The sequence below is a fragment of the Pimephales promelas genome, chromosome 16, assembly GCF_988280905.1.
Source record: "Pimephales promelas chromosome 16, fPimPro1.hap1.1, whole genome shotgun sequence".
Classification (NCBI taxonomy): domain Eukaryota; kingdom Metazoa; phylum Chordata; class Actinopteri; order Cypriniformes; family Leuciscidae; genus Pimephales; species Pimephales promelas.
Genome location: NC_142784.1, coordinates 23,789,162 through 23,804,925, shown reverse-complemented (window position 1 = coordinate 23,804,925; position 15,764 = coordinate 23,789,162). Strand labels below are relative to the sequence as shown.

The following is a 15,764-nucleotide window of genomic DNA, read 5'->3' as shown; positions in this document are numbered from 1 at the left end:
GTCTTGGCCCTACCTATCTCACATATTATTAATTTAAGTTTGAAGAAATCAGTATGCCCAGCTCAGTGGAAAGTTGCAAAGATAATCCCATTGCCTAAAAATCACAATAAGAATTTTTCAGGGAAGAATAGTAGACCGATAAGTATATTACCCACCCTAAGTAAAATTATGGAAAGAATAGTATATGCTCAAATTCAAAACTATTTTAGTATAAATGACTTGAACACAGCTCATCAACATGCCTATAGGAAGGGATATTCTACAGCTACAGCGTTAACACAAATGACTGATGAATGGCTGAAAGAAATTGATGCAGGAAAGATAGTGGGCTCTGTTTTACTAGATTTCAGTGCTGCTTTTGATATTCTGGATCATAAATTGTTAACTAAAAAATTGCACTGTTATGGTTTTGACAGGGATTCTGTTGCATGGATTGACAGTTATCTTACCAATAGAAAATATTGTGTATATTTCAATGGAGGTTTCTCAAAAATGAGAGTTATGAGTTGTGGAGTGCCACAGGGGAGTTGTTTGGGGCCGCTTTTATTTTCAATATTTACTAATGATTTACCTTTAGTTTTAACCAATGCATCCATTGCTATGTATGCAGATGATTCCACCATATATTCATCAGCGTCTACATCAAGAGAGCTTGAAGAGACTCTAAATGAAGAGTTAGTGCGTATTAGGAGATGGGTTAATGTAAATAAATTGGTACTTAATATAGAAAAAACAAAATGTAGTGTATTATGTTCTAAGAGGGTAGGCAGAGTAGAGCCATTATTACAATTAAAACTAGATGATATAGAAATAGAACAGGTTACAGAAGTTAAGTTACTTGGTGTATTGATTGATAGCCGTATATCCTGGGCAAATCAGATTGATGAAATGTTAAAAAAAATGGGGAGAGCGATGGCTGCAATTAGGTATTGTAAAATATATTTACCAAGACATTTGATTAAACAATTAATGGAAAGTTTGGTTCTCTCTCAGTTAGATTATTGCTCAGTTATATGGTCCAATACATCAGAATATAATCTTAATCGATTACAGGTGGCACAAAACAAAGCTGCCCGTATAGTGCTTAATTGTTCATATAGGACCAGAGTTTGTGATATGTTGAATATGTTAAACTGGTTACCAGTGAAAAGTAGGTTACATTATTCTCTTCTTGGTTTTGCAAGAAATGTTATAACAACAAGGACTCCTGGTATTTTATTTAATAATTTTAAGTTTTTCCAGGATGGACATGATTATGTTACACGTCAGTCATCAGCAGGAAAATTTATCTTGCCTGGTTATAAAACAGGAGCTGGTCAGAGAACATTACACTATAGGGCCATGGTAGCATGGAATTCATTACCTAGTTTTTTGGTGAATGAAGCTAGTAAGAGGGTCTTTAAAATTAAACTGAAATTGTATGTATTTACTCAAGTTTGTATATGATTTCTTATTTTTTATTTATTTATTTTTTTCTGCTTTGTTAAAGAATTTGTTATGTAAGTGAAAGACTGTGAACCTAAGTATAAGTGGGCTCTTAGTTCATGATGTTGATTTAAATTTAACCAACTTAAATTAAGGAATATTTTATAGTTCATCTCTACTCAATGTTTTTTGTTTATGGATGTTTGTTGTATGGTTTATGGTCAGTTTGTTGTATGAATGTATGTTTAATTTGTAAAAAAAAAAATATATAATAGTGATTTTTGACCACAGGAAGAACAGCACTCATATGAGTATGAGATAGCTGATTGTTGGATCAATAAACAAATCAAATCAAATGATTGATACTAACAACAGTTAACAGGTAACTTGGAATAGAACAGTGAATAATGACCTAAATTTCAGTGTGTTTATCACACAAATAATCATAGGACTTTGAATATAGCAGATATGGACTGTTTTTTAGTTGGGCTTTTGCATCTTTTTTTGAAGCATTAACACTTCAGTCCCCATTCACGGTAAAAGAAAACGTGAACCAGTACCTTCATATTTTGCATGAAAAATTTTCCTTTAATTTTTCTTTGACCTTCAGTTTTGCTCTTAGCTTCCAGCTTGTGTGTCAGACAGGACAGACAGCTGACCCGTCAGAATATGATCATCATTCACTGACACATTTGTTGCTTGTGACCATGATGGTTATTCACACAGTCTGTGTTTGTCACGCCTGAGCTAATCTCAGCCTGACCTTTGTCACTATCATCTGAAATCAAGATGTTAGCATGAATACACACTCTCCATGTCAGTGATATGTGGAATTAGATCATTTCACTGAAATAAGGGGTAGATCTGGCTGCCATCCTCAATCAACAACACCACCACCACTGAGTAGTTATGCCCATCCCAAAGTGATAGTCAGCTTTGTGCAAAAAAACAACCAAATAAAAACATAAATCGTACAGATTGTAAATTATGTAAATGATCAATGCTTTGCTAACCATCTTATATACAACATTCAGCCAATAATTTATAGATACTGTGAGTGTTATGAACAATTATTCATAATAAAATATTCAATGCATTTGATTTTTTTTCTCAAATCATGCATTATTGCACTTGTGTACTTTACTTTCACACTTCACGCCACTGAAATTTGCAAAACAGTTGTATTGTACCATTGTAAATGTTTGGTACCACAACATTTTTGTGCCAATATACCATGTTACTCCCAATACGAACAAACAACTTTTACAAACGAAATAACACACAAATCAACTGTAATTTGGTCAGTGAAGGCTGGTGTGTCATTAAAACTAAAAACACTTACCAAAGATTTCCCCATTCTTGGCATATTCCGTCACTAGGTACAGCATATTCTTGGTCTCCATGACCTGCATAAGGATGAAAAATATAATGCATGTTACATGTAAAATCCTCGTCTTTGACAATATGGTAGATGGCCTACATTACTCCAAAATATACATGAAGCACTTAGAGAGTGCAAAAAACCATTGAGTGATAAAATGACTGCTACATTAATATGAAATCTGAAGTATCCAACTTGGTTCACAGTATTATAATGAAACACACATGAATCAGAGTGGGACGCTAGTTTACTCGTAGCCTCGATTCATAGTGCAGTGTCAGAGCCAGCGATGTGTGGGAGGACTCCAGATATAGCCAAAGCAAACAAAAAGATGAATAGACCTAAATGTAGTGAAGAGAAGTGGAATGCTATAATTCAGAAACATTCAAAGAGTCCCACATAAACACTACCGTCGGCCAATTAAACAGTCAGTTAGTTTAGGGTTTACTGATACATCAGCCTCATCTGTACCAAGAGGCTTTTGTGTAAATCAGCCTTATCTGGGCTCAACTTGTAGGGGATTTTTTTGCTCTTACCATTTAAAGGCATTATAGGGTTGACTAATAAAATCAGCAACTAGGCCAAAATATGAATCATCTTTTAAACCCCCCCAACTAATTCTCCTTTCCAGAAACTTGTTTTAATGGAAGCTGTGATCTCAGAGCTGTTCAGAACACAATGATCACAAAGCACGTCTTATCCCAATCAGCTGCCAAATAAGCAAATAACTGGAAAGAACTCAAATTATCTCATGCGAATAGTTGATTCTATACTAGTTGGCTGTCGGTTTATGTGACAAACCTCAACACTAAATGAGTCACATTAAGTCAAGGGATGGGTCACGCTGTGGTCAAATAAACCGCAAACCAAGTAGGACTATCAATCAATTAGAAATTACATAATATGAATGTAATGCGTGTAGATTTCGTGCAGTTTGTTTAATTAATTGCACTACATTTATGCATCAACTATTTATCTAATAATAATAAAGAAATCACAGTGTAGAATACTACAAAATTATATGTTTTTGTCTCATTCTGTGATGTGAAGCCACATAGGATCACAGAAGTTATTTCAAACACTCGAACTGACGTTAAGCAGTCACTTGAGATAAAACATGATATTTAATCTCATACGTTTTGATGCTATGCTAAGATAACATTATAAATGTAGAAAAATGGTATTCAATAAATATGAAGTATTCCGTATTAGTGTATATTTTAATGTATTCGATATCTAGTGCATTTAATTAAATGCACAACATTTGCACATTAATAATTCTATTATGTTTAGTAATAAAACAATATGCATGTTCATATAAACTGCAATATATGTGCAAATTGAAAGAAAATGTTCACACTAAATTTCCATGTTAAATTGACACTCCTTAAAGTTTCAACCAATTATGATATTAAGAAACCTACATGAATGATGTTTGAAGAATTGATGGCCGAGTGTTTGAAATGCATGTGCACTGCATCTGATAGGTCCAAAGAAAAAGCTGACATGTAATGCTGCTGATGAATGACGTGTGAATAGAGGCGGATTACCGCAGTAAATATGGACCATTCGCGGCTGCGTTACATGTACGTGAGGGTGCGTGTGCGGAGCAGCTGCTTGGTGTTAGGACCCTGAGCCGTGGCAGATGGGGCAGAGGGAAACCGGGGGTTAGAGATGAGATGGCAGGGCCTGCAGAGCTGCCCTCTGTTTATGATGACTGAAAGGAAATGACTAATTGACCCATGCAGTTTGAATGGAGTAACCGTTGGAAATAATGATACACTATGATTACACGGCAAGGGGCTTGGACTGGTGCCGGTACGTTCTATAATAAGGAAGCTCAATTCACATTCCCAAAAGCCAAAGTGACCTAAAGTCTTACATAACGCTGTAGTGAAGTCACATTGAGGGAGAAGTTATCTCATCATCTAAGTGTCTGTGTGACTTTGACTCCAGGGTGTGAATGATCTCCTGTTAAAAACAGGCTTTTTCCAGCCGGACAACTTTAATGTTGGTCATGTGAAAGTGCACAGTGAAAGTAGTTAGCCATTAACTTTAGACAAATAGCTAGAGGTAATCTGGCGAAATTTGCTCAGGTAAAATGAGAGAAGTGCATGATATATTATATAATATATGATATATCATGTTCCTCTTAGACCGTTTCAAATGATGTATGACCAAAAATGACGAGTATTTTAAGTCGTTTCCACTGTTGTCAGGAAAAAATGAAAGTGATCGAGTCTGTGCTCCATGTCTGCCTCCGCTATACTTTTTTACACTCGGCAGAAAAAACTTGAGCTGCAAATTTCAAAGACTACGTCCTCCGCAGCTTGCATTTGTCGGCCGCACATGCCAATCAAGGATGTCTTATTTCACAATGGTAACAATTATAAAATTGATTGTTATTCCTAGTGAAGCATAAATTGTTGTACTTTCTTAATGACATTGGAATGTAGTGGTCAGTATACCGACATATGCAGGAGGCAGGCGAACGTTTGGATTTCCTCTCCGACATACTGTAATTACGCTACGGTCAACTATTAGGGGGCAGCTCTAAAATAAATAAACGCTTTGTTTATAATGAGGAGGATATTTTGCGCTATGAAACTTGCAGGATGTTTTAATGATACAAAGACCTCTTAAATGTCAGCAGATCAAGGCAAATTTGATTTCTCATGTCATGATGACCCCTTTAAAGTAAAATCATTGGTCATTGTACCAGCTGTTGATTGTCGGCCATCAGCCCAGAAATCCCATATCCGTACATCCTTCTTAAAACCATACTATTATATCAAGCATTTTATACATTAGAAAGTACTTTTATCCAAATCCACTTACAAATGTCAAAAGTCAAGTTCATATAATATCAACTTCGAAAATCATATAAGAGCCAACAATAATGGAAGCAAACGGCCTGGGAATGCATTACCTGGTACAGTTTAATGATGTGCGGATGGTCAAGCATTTTCATGATCTGTACTTCACGATAGATCTTCTCCAGGTTTACAGCATCTAGCTGGGTCTTGTCAATGATCTTTATAGCCACCTGTTGAATTAAGGGCAAAGAGACACACTTTCATTGGTATGGAGCCAAATGCCTGAAGCTACTCAGAGAAATTCATTAGTCTTGTTGCTGTCAGCAGTTTAAGTTGATCCAGTCTTCACAAGCCCCAGCGCTGATCAAAGGTGAAATACACGCGACGCGAGCAAAGCTAATTCACATTTGAGTGTCTTTCTTTTTAACAGCTTAACTACTAAAGCAGGCTAATGATCCAAATAATCATTTTCATATTTTGCCAGACAAATGAGAGAAGAACAAGTAATTCACCATTTCATAACCACTCATACTTTAATCCTCCTTTTGACTGTGTAGCAATAATATGTTCAGCTAAGTACACAGAAGCAGAGAAACCAGAACATTTATTCCACAGTTAAAGACTTTGACCTTTGTTTTATATTATTACATTGATATAATAAAAAAAAATTGTTTTGAAGATTTACAGTACTGTGATGCTTTAGCATGCTTCCTGCAGTTAGTGATATTTACAATGCCAAAGTAAGACACAAACAAAATTACGTGAATATATAATCTACAATAATTTAACAAACGTTGTAATCAAAAGTTCATTAACACTTGAAAAGATGGCATATGGTGCCAATATATATATATATATATATATATATATATATATATATATATGAAGAGTTCAGATGCAAAAGCCTCTAAATGCCATTTGAAATTTTCTTCTTTAATGATGATTTTTATCAAACTTGTATATTTAAGTTCAGTAATTTCACTTAAATAACAATTAATAGGTAATTATCATTGCCATTTAAGTAAAATCACTGAACTTAAATATACAAGCTTGATAAAAATGATCATTCTAGAAGAAAATTTCAAATGGCAATTAGAGGCTTTTGCATCTGAACTCTTCATATATATATATATATATATATATATAAAACTGTTAGTCAGCTACATTATCTTAGTGAGATCAGCATCAGCAGAACTTGCAAAACAACAATCAGTATTTCACAGAAATCCAAATATTTATGTTTGCAAGGCATTAAAACATATGCATGTAGGAAAATGTATGTATTGGACAAGGGACAGTTCTGTCTAATGTCCTGAAACACTGACTCTGGGCCAAGAAAGAGATAATGGTAACTGACTGAAAACATTACAGCACATCACCCCCTATGAATCAGCTGTCATATGCGAATGTGGTTAGTCATTCTCATTGGCAGTAACAGTAAACCAACTGTCCGTTGAAACCATGAACAATACAGGCAACTGAGGCAAGAGGCAATACTGGAGCAAAAACACAAAGCGGTAGACACTTGGTACCAGAGCATGTGTGTTTGGATGAGAGCTCAGAGGGTGAACAGAGAAATCATTAAACACAAGAGAGGCTGATAAGAAGCAATGGGAGCCGAGACGGTGTCGTCCCCACAGAAATGAAGCCGCCTCAAGGCAGCCACTGCAGAGATGCATCAACTCTGTACAACGTAATCCGGTTACATATCTTAATACCCTCACATTCTGCTCCAATGCTCAACTCTACATCTGCAGACTTGCAGACAGTTAGACAACCACAGCTCTCAGAGCAAGAGCAAATTACAGCTAGACGCTTCACACTTATAACATCCTGGAGCAAAACAACACATTCACAGTGACACAGGTCACTGAGGTCATGAACCTTGGATTTTTACAAATCATTTGATAAAGACTCCACTCAAAGAGCAAACATTTTAGAGCTTAGTGTAACTAGGAAAATGCTAAATCATTTTTAAAAAATAATTTTCTTGACATTTCCCTGATGCATTTGATGCTCAGCAGGTTTTCTTTGCAAGGAATGCGAGACTAACATCAGCTCAGGTTTTGTCTTGAGACGACATCCATTATCACAAAATCACCCATGTTGCTTATGCAACCACTGCACAACAGCATGGCCCATAAAAGGGCACTAAACCAGGATGATTTCTTGCTATTGTACACACCCTTTGACTTTATCTTTTTTTGACAACTAGTTTCAGACACAATTAGAGCTGACAATGCTTGAATACTCAGCATATTTCCATTGAGGCATTAATGTAAAAGGATGTGCATTTGTCGGTGCATGCAAAGCTCCACAAAGGTGTCACCTAAGTGTAGACCGTAACACTTTGGATCAGAAAAAAAAAAACGAAATTTTAACTGAAAATGACAAAAATGGACCATATACTTTATTTAAATGTTATAAACATTTATATTTTATAGATATAGGTTTTTGATGATGATTTTATCATGAAAAACAAATAATAAATCATTTTAATTAATTGAATTATTTTACATTCATGTTGACAAAATGTTTTAAAATATTTAAAATAAAATAAAAATCAGCCCAGAAGTTATAAAACATTCCAGGTGGTTCCTTTAGCAAAACAATGCTGACAGCTTCAGTCAAACAGGTTGTTTGTTTATTACCCACAAATAATAAGTTCTCACATAACGTTAACTAGGTTCGACCATAACATGATATTATCAAGCCAGTGTGAGTAAAGCGTCAGAGATTGTAACTTTGTATCCAGTAGTTTTCGGTTAGGGTAAGTTCGTATATGTAGGTTAGCTAGCTCATAGATTCTCAACTCACCTCTGTCTTGGTTATACGATGTCTTGCTAGTTTTACAACAGCGAAATTCCCCTTTCCAAGAGTTCGCTCGATATCGTAGAAGCCCACTCGGACAGGACCCCTGAGCACTGGCTTTTGGTGACAGTCAGCCATGACCATGCTGTTTGTAAAACACTAGGGTTTGGGGTGAGAAGATAGAGACCTGCCACTTGAGCCTCAAGATAACGAGGTCGGCAGAGGCTAACGCGTGTAGAAATGCCAGTGTGCCGGCCACGGTGCTCGCTGACGGTCCGCTCCAGTCTTACCAGGAGAAGCAGAGTGTTTCGGAGCGCGGCGAAGTGTCACGCCACCTCCTCCAATACAATAGAGCTCTAATATTTCATCTGTGTTTGCGAGAGTACACGAGTTGACTGGCAGGAGGCATCATGTTCTCTGGTTGACGTACATTGACGTCAGAGCCTATGGGGGTATTTGTACAGGGGGCGGGGCTTCGAAGCGCTTTCACACGGTGCCAATTCGTTTCCAAGACGACCAGACCCACCTCTTACGTCAAAGGCCAGAGCGTCGCTCTCTTTGCTCGAGCGCTGCCTGTGAGTGAGTGTGTGAGCATTGAGCAACTTTGATAAAGTCTCTCGAGTACTTCAATTCAGTCGAGGAATGAGAGCCTACTAGGGAGGACGTGCTCGGTATTTGAAGGCTGTGCGTTTTGTTTTTCTCTCTTTATTGTACCTTAATAAAGATGCACGGCAGGGGTTTCAATCTTTTAGACTGTGTCGCAACCCCCAATGTGACGATCCTCGTGCGAGGGAGTTTCTATAAATACTGAAAAATCTATATTATCATAAACAAGTCAAAATTACATAATTGGGAACATATTTGGTTTCTGTTTAGTTGAAAAATGTTCTACCCATTGTGCTGTACTGTAAGTTGGATTATTTTTTATTCACTAGATTATTTACCTGTATTTATTTAACATATTAATTTAAAGCTAACATAATATTTATTTTAATCTTCATATTTAATGTTTTCAATGCTCCAAAATGTTCATGAAGAAATCGTAAAACTAATCCATGAGTTGAGCGGTTTAGTCCAACTTTTCTAATGAGGTCGCTTTATGTGATGAACAGTTTTACAATCTTGGAAATTACAGAAAGCTCTCAGATTTCACCAAAAAAGCTTTTGTGTTCCGAAGATGAACGAAAGTCTTACTGTGACCTGAGGGTGAGAAATAAATGACTTTTTATTTTTAGGGGAACTGTCCCTTTAAATAATCACATTTTGAAACATGGACATGACATCTAGGACAAGTCAAGGGTTTGCAACTCGGCCCTGTAGACATCAAAGCAGTCGCAGCCTACCACGTATTTGGACAATTACGTCATCATATAGGCCTAAAGCAGATTCTCGTTACAAACCTTAAATGTGTCTAGAATCAGATGAGCGAGACTGGTACATGTATTACACTGAACATTTTAAACAACAATTCAATAAACAGGTTAATGTCAAGCACTACAGACAGCGTACGATTTGTATTGAAATGTTTATTTTTTTAACAACAAATGTATCAACGCTGCAAGCGATTCAGCCTATCATATGGCGACATCTCCTGGACAAATGCTGTACTGCAGTACTAAAAATACTTCACTGCTCCTGCAGGTCTGACGTCGGAGAATTCAGCAGAATAATAATGCATTTCCAAACAGGGTCAGACCTTTTAATCAATCCATTTCTATATCTTTTGTTGTCATTGCGATTTTATAGAGTTTTAGTTGTCGTAATGAAATATTTTATAATTAAGTATAAGAAGAAAAAGGTATATTCACTACTCTCCTTTTCAATGCCTGATTTAAAAATGACCAGTTATTTCCATAAGTGTGGAAACAGCTATTCTGTTTGAGAAAAAGACTAAATAATGTGACAGAGTTATTATTATTATTATATGGACAGAGAGAACATATAATCCTTTACAATCCAAATACAGCAAAAACTTTTCTTTTTTTCCTCACAATTCCATTCCTACCCAAAAGAAATATACATAATCAATAATTACGTTACAATAATGTTTTATGCATAGAAATCATTTAGCTAATACCTTTTGTTTTTACACAAAGAAGCTTACAAAGCAACCACATAACCTTCAAAAACAAAGGAACATCAGTAGATATCCTTTAGAGAGGCCATTTTCAGAGACAGAAGGATGTTTTTGAGATGGGCTGAGAGGTCAGCGTGTTTTGTGGATTTCCAAAAAGGGAAGGTCCTGTTCCAGGATACCAGTTTCCACAGAGGAAGCTCTCACAAGCCGATGACACCTTTATGCTTCTTTGTATAGTCCAGTTATGGGAATTTGAGCTTCATTGTACTGTACACCCCTGCATTAGACCCCACTGACTTCCCAATCCTTCACACTAGGTCACAGAGGGCACATCAAAGAGCAGGCATACAGACTGGGGAAGAGATCAAACATGGTGCCACACTAGTGGGATAGAGATCAGTATATACTGTGTTTTAGTATCCATATATGTCATTGTCCACCCATCCGGCCCCTCCTGCCGAGGGGCTCCGGCAGGTCTCGTAGATGTCATTAGTGACAAAACCACACCGTGTGGGGCGGCTCGGAACGTTCTCGTAGTCCTCAAACTGACTGTTTGTGGACGTCACGCTAAATGTTCTGTCAATTTCAGAGCTCATGTACTCCAGGTGAGCTCCAGGCTGGTTGAATTTGTTGGTGTGTTCATAACTATTTTGACTTTTTGGAGCTACTGGACGCACCCACTGTCCTGGCACGGCATAGATTTCATTCTGTTCTTTTCTCCTTCAAAGACAGTCACAAAGTATATTATATGGCAGGGTGACAAAACAATAGTTTGTGAAAAGATAATCAAAGTATGAATTGATGAATTAAAAGTATGACACACCTCCTTGACATGACTCTGAAACAGAACACCCCTGACACCACCAATATCAACAGCAGCATCACAGGTAGAATGGCCAGGAGGATGTAGTAAATATTAATTGTGTCATCTGAAATAGAAACTAAGACAGGCTTTAGTTATTGAATGTTAAAAATATAATTATTAAAAAATATATTATAAAATAATAATCATAAAAACAAATTATATATGTTGAATATAATTATTTTTTCCTTTAAAAAATTGGGATCATGAATTGTAAGGGTTTTTGCTGTATTTATTCCTGTATTACCAGATGACTCTGAGAGTTCAGTTTTTATCCTGTCATTGTCCACAGTAATGGGCGGGTGCTTTGGCACCGGAGTCAGGTCATCAATACCTAAAAACAAGAATGACAGCAAATGAGGAATAAGTGCTTATCATATTTGTACTTAAAGAGATAATTCACCCATTCAATAGTATGGGAAAACATACTATGGAATTCAATGGGGCCTAACAACTGTTTGGTTACCCATATTTATCCAAATATCTTCTTTTGTTTTCAGCAGAAATAAGAAATCCATACAGATTTGGAAACAACTTGAGGCTGAGTAAAAGATGACAGATTTTTTGGGTGAACTATCCCTTTAAAGATGATGACTGACCTATTATGTATGTGAAAGTATTATTCCACTTCCACCTCTAGAGGTCATCATCAGCATTATTATCCATATAAAGTTGGAATGTCTTTTTCAAGGAAGAATTCAACAAAAATCATATTCTGTCCTTTTATTGTGTCCACATTTACACACACTTGTGTCGTTTTAAACCTATATAATTTTCTTTCCTCAATGTGGAGCACCAAAGAATTTTAGCAGAATGTTAACACTGCTTTTTTTCAATTAAAGTGAACGTGTGAGTAAATATATTTTAGTATTTTTATTAATACTATTACAGCATGGATTATTTAAAAAAAAAAAATTATTTTTACTTTTAAGTTTTGGTCATTTTGTTATGTCCTTTTGTCATTTTTATGAATTTATGTTTTTAATTAAATATTTTTATAATATATTTAATTTCAGTTTTTAACCAGCACTGTTAATGAGACAATATTCTTTTTTTTTTTTTGAGGAACTATCCCATTAATCTACTTTTATCTGAGATTAAATGTACTATAAAAATGCAAATATCTCACAGTAATATAGACGCTTTCACTTATTAATATACTGTATATTATTAATAAGTAAAATATATTTAAAAAAATATTAGACACACCAGATAAAACTTATGGATTTGTTTATAGGCCTACCTGTATGTGTGGTGATATTTCCTGCTGGAGTGGGGACAGGATGCTTTTCTAAACACATACAGGAGTTTATATTTGAAGTCCTTTTACATAATATGTTTACACCAAAAGATGCTGGACTGATATTTGTTCCCTATTAAACATCTTAATGTGACAGCTAACATTAACATAAGCAAAAGCTTACCATCTGAGTACTTGCAGATGAAGTTATTCTTGGAATTGCAATTGAAGTCCGTCCACTTGAACATGTTGCGTTTCTTCAGGACAGCAGAAGACGAGGGCCGGTAGAATAACGCCACACACTGATCAAGGCCACAAGAAGGCTCCGTCACCAGCCAGTTCCTAAACACACCACACATTCACTGAAAATTCATCATCGGTCATCAGAAAATTTCAGGATGTTGTTACTCCAAATACCTTACCTAAATGTGGCCTGACTGTAATCCAGCCAGTAATACTGTGCTGAACAATCAACATTATATTGTGGACTCCTTCGTAGCCCAATCCAGAAGTCTCCATCCGAGGCCCTGAGCTCCTGAACAATCTTCTCCACCAGACGCTGCTCATTCTCGGTCTCAATACTGAGCAGCTCCCCTTCATCCTCCCTGCATTTCTCTCTGGCTGCCTCAAAGCTCGCTCTGAGCCTGCTGTCCTGGAAGCTTGTGATCTTATAGCAGGGCTTCTCTGTCCCTCTCCGGCATATCCTGTGTTCTGCAAACCACATCACCAAAAAACACTGATGAGAGTGTCGAACCTAAAGCACTATTATGGAAACATTGTAGGAACCGTTAGGAAAGTTGGCGGAGGGAATTCAGTGAGCTAAGTGAGGAAGAAACCAGGAGAACTTCCACAAACTGTCAGGCGGAAAATCCTCTCAAGCAAAGTCATGTGTGCGACAGCCATCAGCCATATCGTCTCGTACTAAAAAACAGCCGTGCCCGTGACCCAAATTTAAAACGCTCCTTGGCCGAAAACTGAACATAAACACGCCACTTTAGCAGAAAAAGAACACTCAATGAAGCTGTAATTGAACGTTTTGTTGTATTATCAGAAGTATATCCGTTTTAAATGGTTCTGCCAAAACGCTTCAGAAATCTTTATTTGAAAACACTGCAGTTCGTCACCCGAAACTATCGTATTGTTTTGACTGTCAGTGTTAAATATTTTGCACTCGAACTGGACACTATGTTTATTTCAACGCATGGAAGAGGCAACCAAAATCTAGCGGAGTCCTATCGTTTGAATATCACCAAAGTCCTTTATAAATAGTCTCTGATATCACTATGCATGAACCGACATTTTATATAAATAACTTAAGCACAAACTCACCACCGAACGCGCTTGATGCGCAGCTGGGATGGAAACAAACTGCCAAAACAGTTCCGATCAGTTTCATGAACTCCATCTCTACATAGTTTAAAAAAGGCGTGTGATTGCCACGACACGACTGTTTCTAGATCCAAAACGTCCCGCTGTCAGACGAAACAAACACAGGCAAAGTTTTCGCCTTACCCAAGAAAGGCTGCTCGGGTCTCCGAATGAATGTGCTGGCCAGCAGAAACTGTTGAAGCTGTTTTTGTGTGCTGACACTCTTTGTGTAAATGTAGCTAAACAGTGTTCCGAAGAATTTTCCCACGATATAGTTTCTTGTTTGTCAGCTACTTTTTAAATAAATAAGCTAATAATAAATTTTTTTTAAATAATTTTTGAATGTAGGCTATTCTGATTGAATACCTTTTTTACTGTTTCGATGCTTTAAACTTTTAGTCACCATAACATCAAAATGAACAATTTTTATATATTTTTGTGCAATATTGCAGTAGTATAATAAATTATTTATGGACATCATTATTTTATTGATTCAAATTATTATTATTTTTTTTTTTTTGATTTTTTTTTTTTAAGTTGTAGTGGTTTTATGTGTTAAATATGTTGCAGGAGATAAGTGATAAGTAACCATGTACTTCATCTTTTAGCACAAATTTCTACTTTTTCTAAACAATGCTGGGTTGTTTGAACCCAAAATTGGGTAAAATAGCATGGACAAACCCAACTTGTTGGGTTAAAATGTAATTTAAAATTTTAACCCAACTTAAACTTTCGCTTTCAACTGTACATTTTTTAAATGCATTTTTAACCCAACATTTGGGTTTGTCCATTTGACCCAACTTTGGTTCGAAACAACCCAGCATTTTTTTTTAGAGTATAGGCATCAATCACTGTAGTTTCCAATTCACATAAAATCAGTTCGGAGACATGTGCAGGGGAACCAGTGTTGTTTGGCTCACAAGCAAACTGACAGAGGAAGTAAGATGGGTGACTGGTTTGTGCAAGTCAAAGGAGCTCAGTCACTGCTGCTGACCCTGCCAGCTCACAGTCAGACACACACCATCCCCAGGAATAGGAAGCCAGTCAGGAAAGAAAGCACACAGTTTTTCAACAGGCAGTTTCCTCTTCATCTTAGTGGGGTTTTTTTTTTTTTTTTTTTTTTTTGTTGTTGTTGTCCTTTTTCATTTCCAGACATTTTCCCCTTGCCCTGACAAAGAAAATAAATTCATTTTACAGAGCTTAAGGGAAATATGAACTGTAAAACATATCCTGTTGTTCGTGACAAGAATCCCAGTTAAGCCTGGGTTAAATTCATGGAAAGGGGGAAAACTCCTACTGTGTATAATCATATATGCAGAGAAATCTGGTATTATGAACAGATCCTGTAGATGTCATGAGGTTTCGGAGAAGAAAGGGAGAGGCCATTAGACCAGTGGCAGTGCATGTGCAGTTTGTTTGTGCTGATCTCTGGCCGGCTGCCCGGACTCATTGCCCCTCCTCTGTCATGTCTCTTTTATTAGGCTCAAGTCACATCTTTTGGGAACCACTAACCACTGAATTTATGCTATAGACATTTGTGTTGAAAGTGTTTGAAAACAGCATGATTTTGAGTGTCATTGCTTTAATTTTTTGTTATATTTACATTATTGATGGTTTAAATGATTTACATTATTATTTATATTCTATTGAGCAACTTATATTTTAGACACATTCCATGCTCCACCACAAACAAAGCCACAGCACAATCCCTGTGTTCCTGAATAATTAATTTGTAAGTTAATGATGACTAACTCATAAAGACGGAGGTTCGGAATAAAATACTC

General features: G+C 36.5%; 2 protein-coding genes across 7 annotated transcripts in view; both read right to left on the bottom strand.

Moving 5' to 3' along the window:
* Positions 1 to 8,867, bottom strand: part of sik2b (salt-inducible kinase 2b) — a 41,322-nt gene extending 32,455 nt beyond the window's left edge. For 2 of the 4 annotated variants that reach the window (XM_089121264.1, XM_089121265.1), the window contains exons 1-3: positions 8,440 to 8,867; positions 5,736 to 5,852; positions 2,768 to 2,831 (exon numbers count right to left, since the gene is read on the bottom strand). In XM_089121264.1, the coding sequence (XP_088977390.1) occupies positions 2,768 to 2,831; positions 5,736 to 5,852; positions 8,440 to 8,577 (319 nt within the window). In that variant the 5' untranslated portion in view covers positions 8,578 to 8,867. The remainder of the gene's footprint in view (positions 1 to 2,767; positions 2,832 to 5,735; positions 5,853 to 8,439) is intronic. The other 2 variants (XM_089121262.1, XM_089121263.1) reach the window with 1 other exon arrangement.
* Positions 8,868 to 9,944: 1,077 nt separating this feature from the next.
* On the bottom strand, positions 9,945 to 14,183 carry laynb (layilin b). Of its 3 annotated transcripts, none has more exons than XM_039671255.2 (7): positions 13,942 to 14,183; positions 13,035 to 13,323; positions 12,797 to 12,954; positions 12,616 to 12,663; positions 11,620 to 11,706; positions 11,334 to 11,451; positions 9,945 to 11,230 (listed from the first exon to the last, which is right to left on the bottom strand). In XM_039671255.2, exons 1-7 carry the CDS (start codon positions 14,015 to 14,017, stop codon positions 10,924 to 10,926), a joined length of 1,083 nt encoding a protein of 360 aa, XP_039527189.1. In that variant the 5' UTR covers positions 14,018 to 14,183; the 3' UTR covers positions 9,945 to 10,923. The 3 variants fall into 3 exon arrangements, with proteins under 3 accessions (XP_039527189.1, XP_039527191.1, XP_039527192.1); XM_039671257.2 differs by having other exon boundaries at positions 11,334 to 11,439; XM_039671258.2 differs by lacking the exon at positions 11,620 to 11,706.
* Between the last annotated feature and the right edge of the window lie 1,581 nt (positions 14,184 to 15,764).

Excerpts from the sequence above, each read along its gene's own strand:
- laynb (XM_039671255.2), bottom strand. The coding sequence starts at position 14,017 with ATGGAGTTCATGAAACTGATCGGAACTGTTTTGGCAGTTTGTTTCCAT. Across the intron at positions 12,955-13,034 it reads TACAGTCAGGCCACATTTAG|GAACTGGCTGGTGACGGAGC; the intron begins GTAAGGTATTTG and ends TGGTGTGTTTAG. Across the intron at positions 12,664-12,796 it reads CATCTGCAAGTACTCAGATG|AAAAGCATCCTGTCCCCACT; the intron begins GTAAGCTTTTGC and ends GTATGTGTTTAG.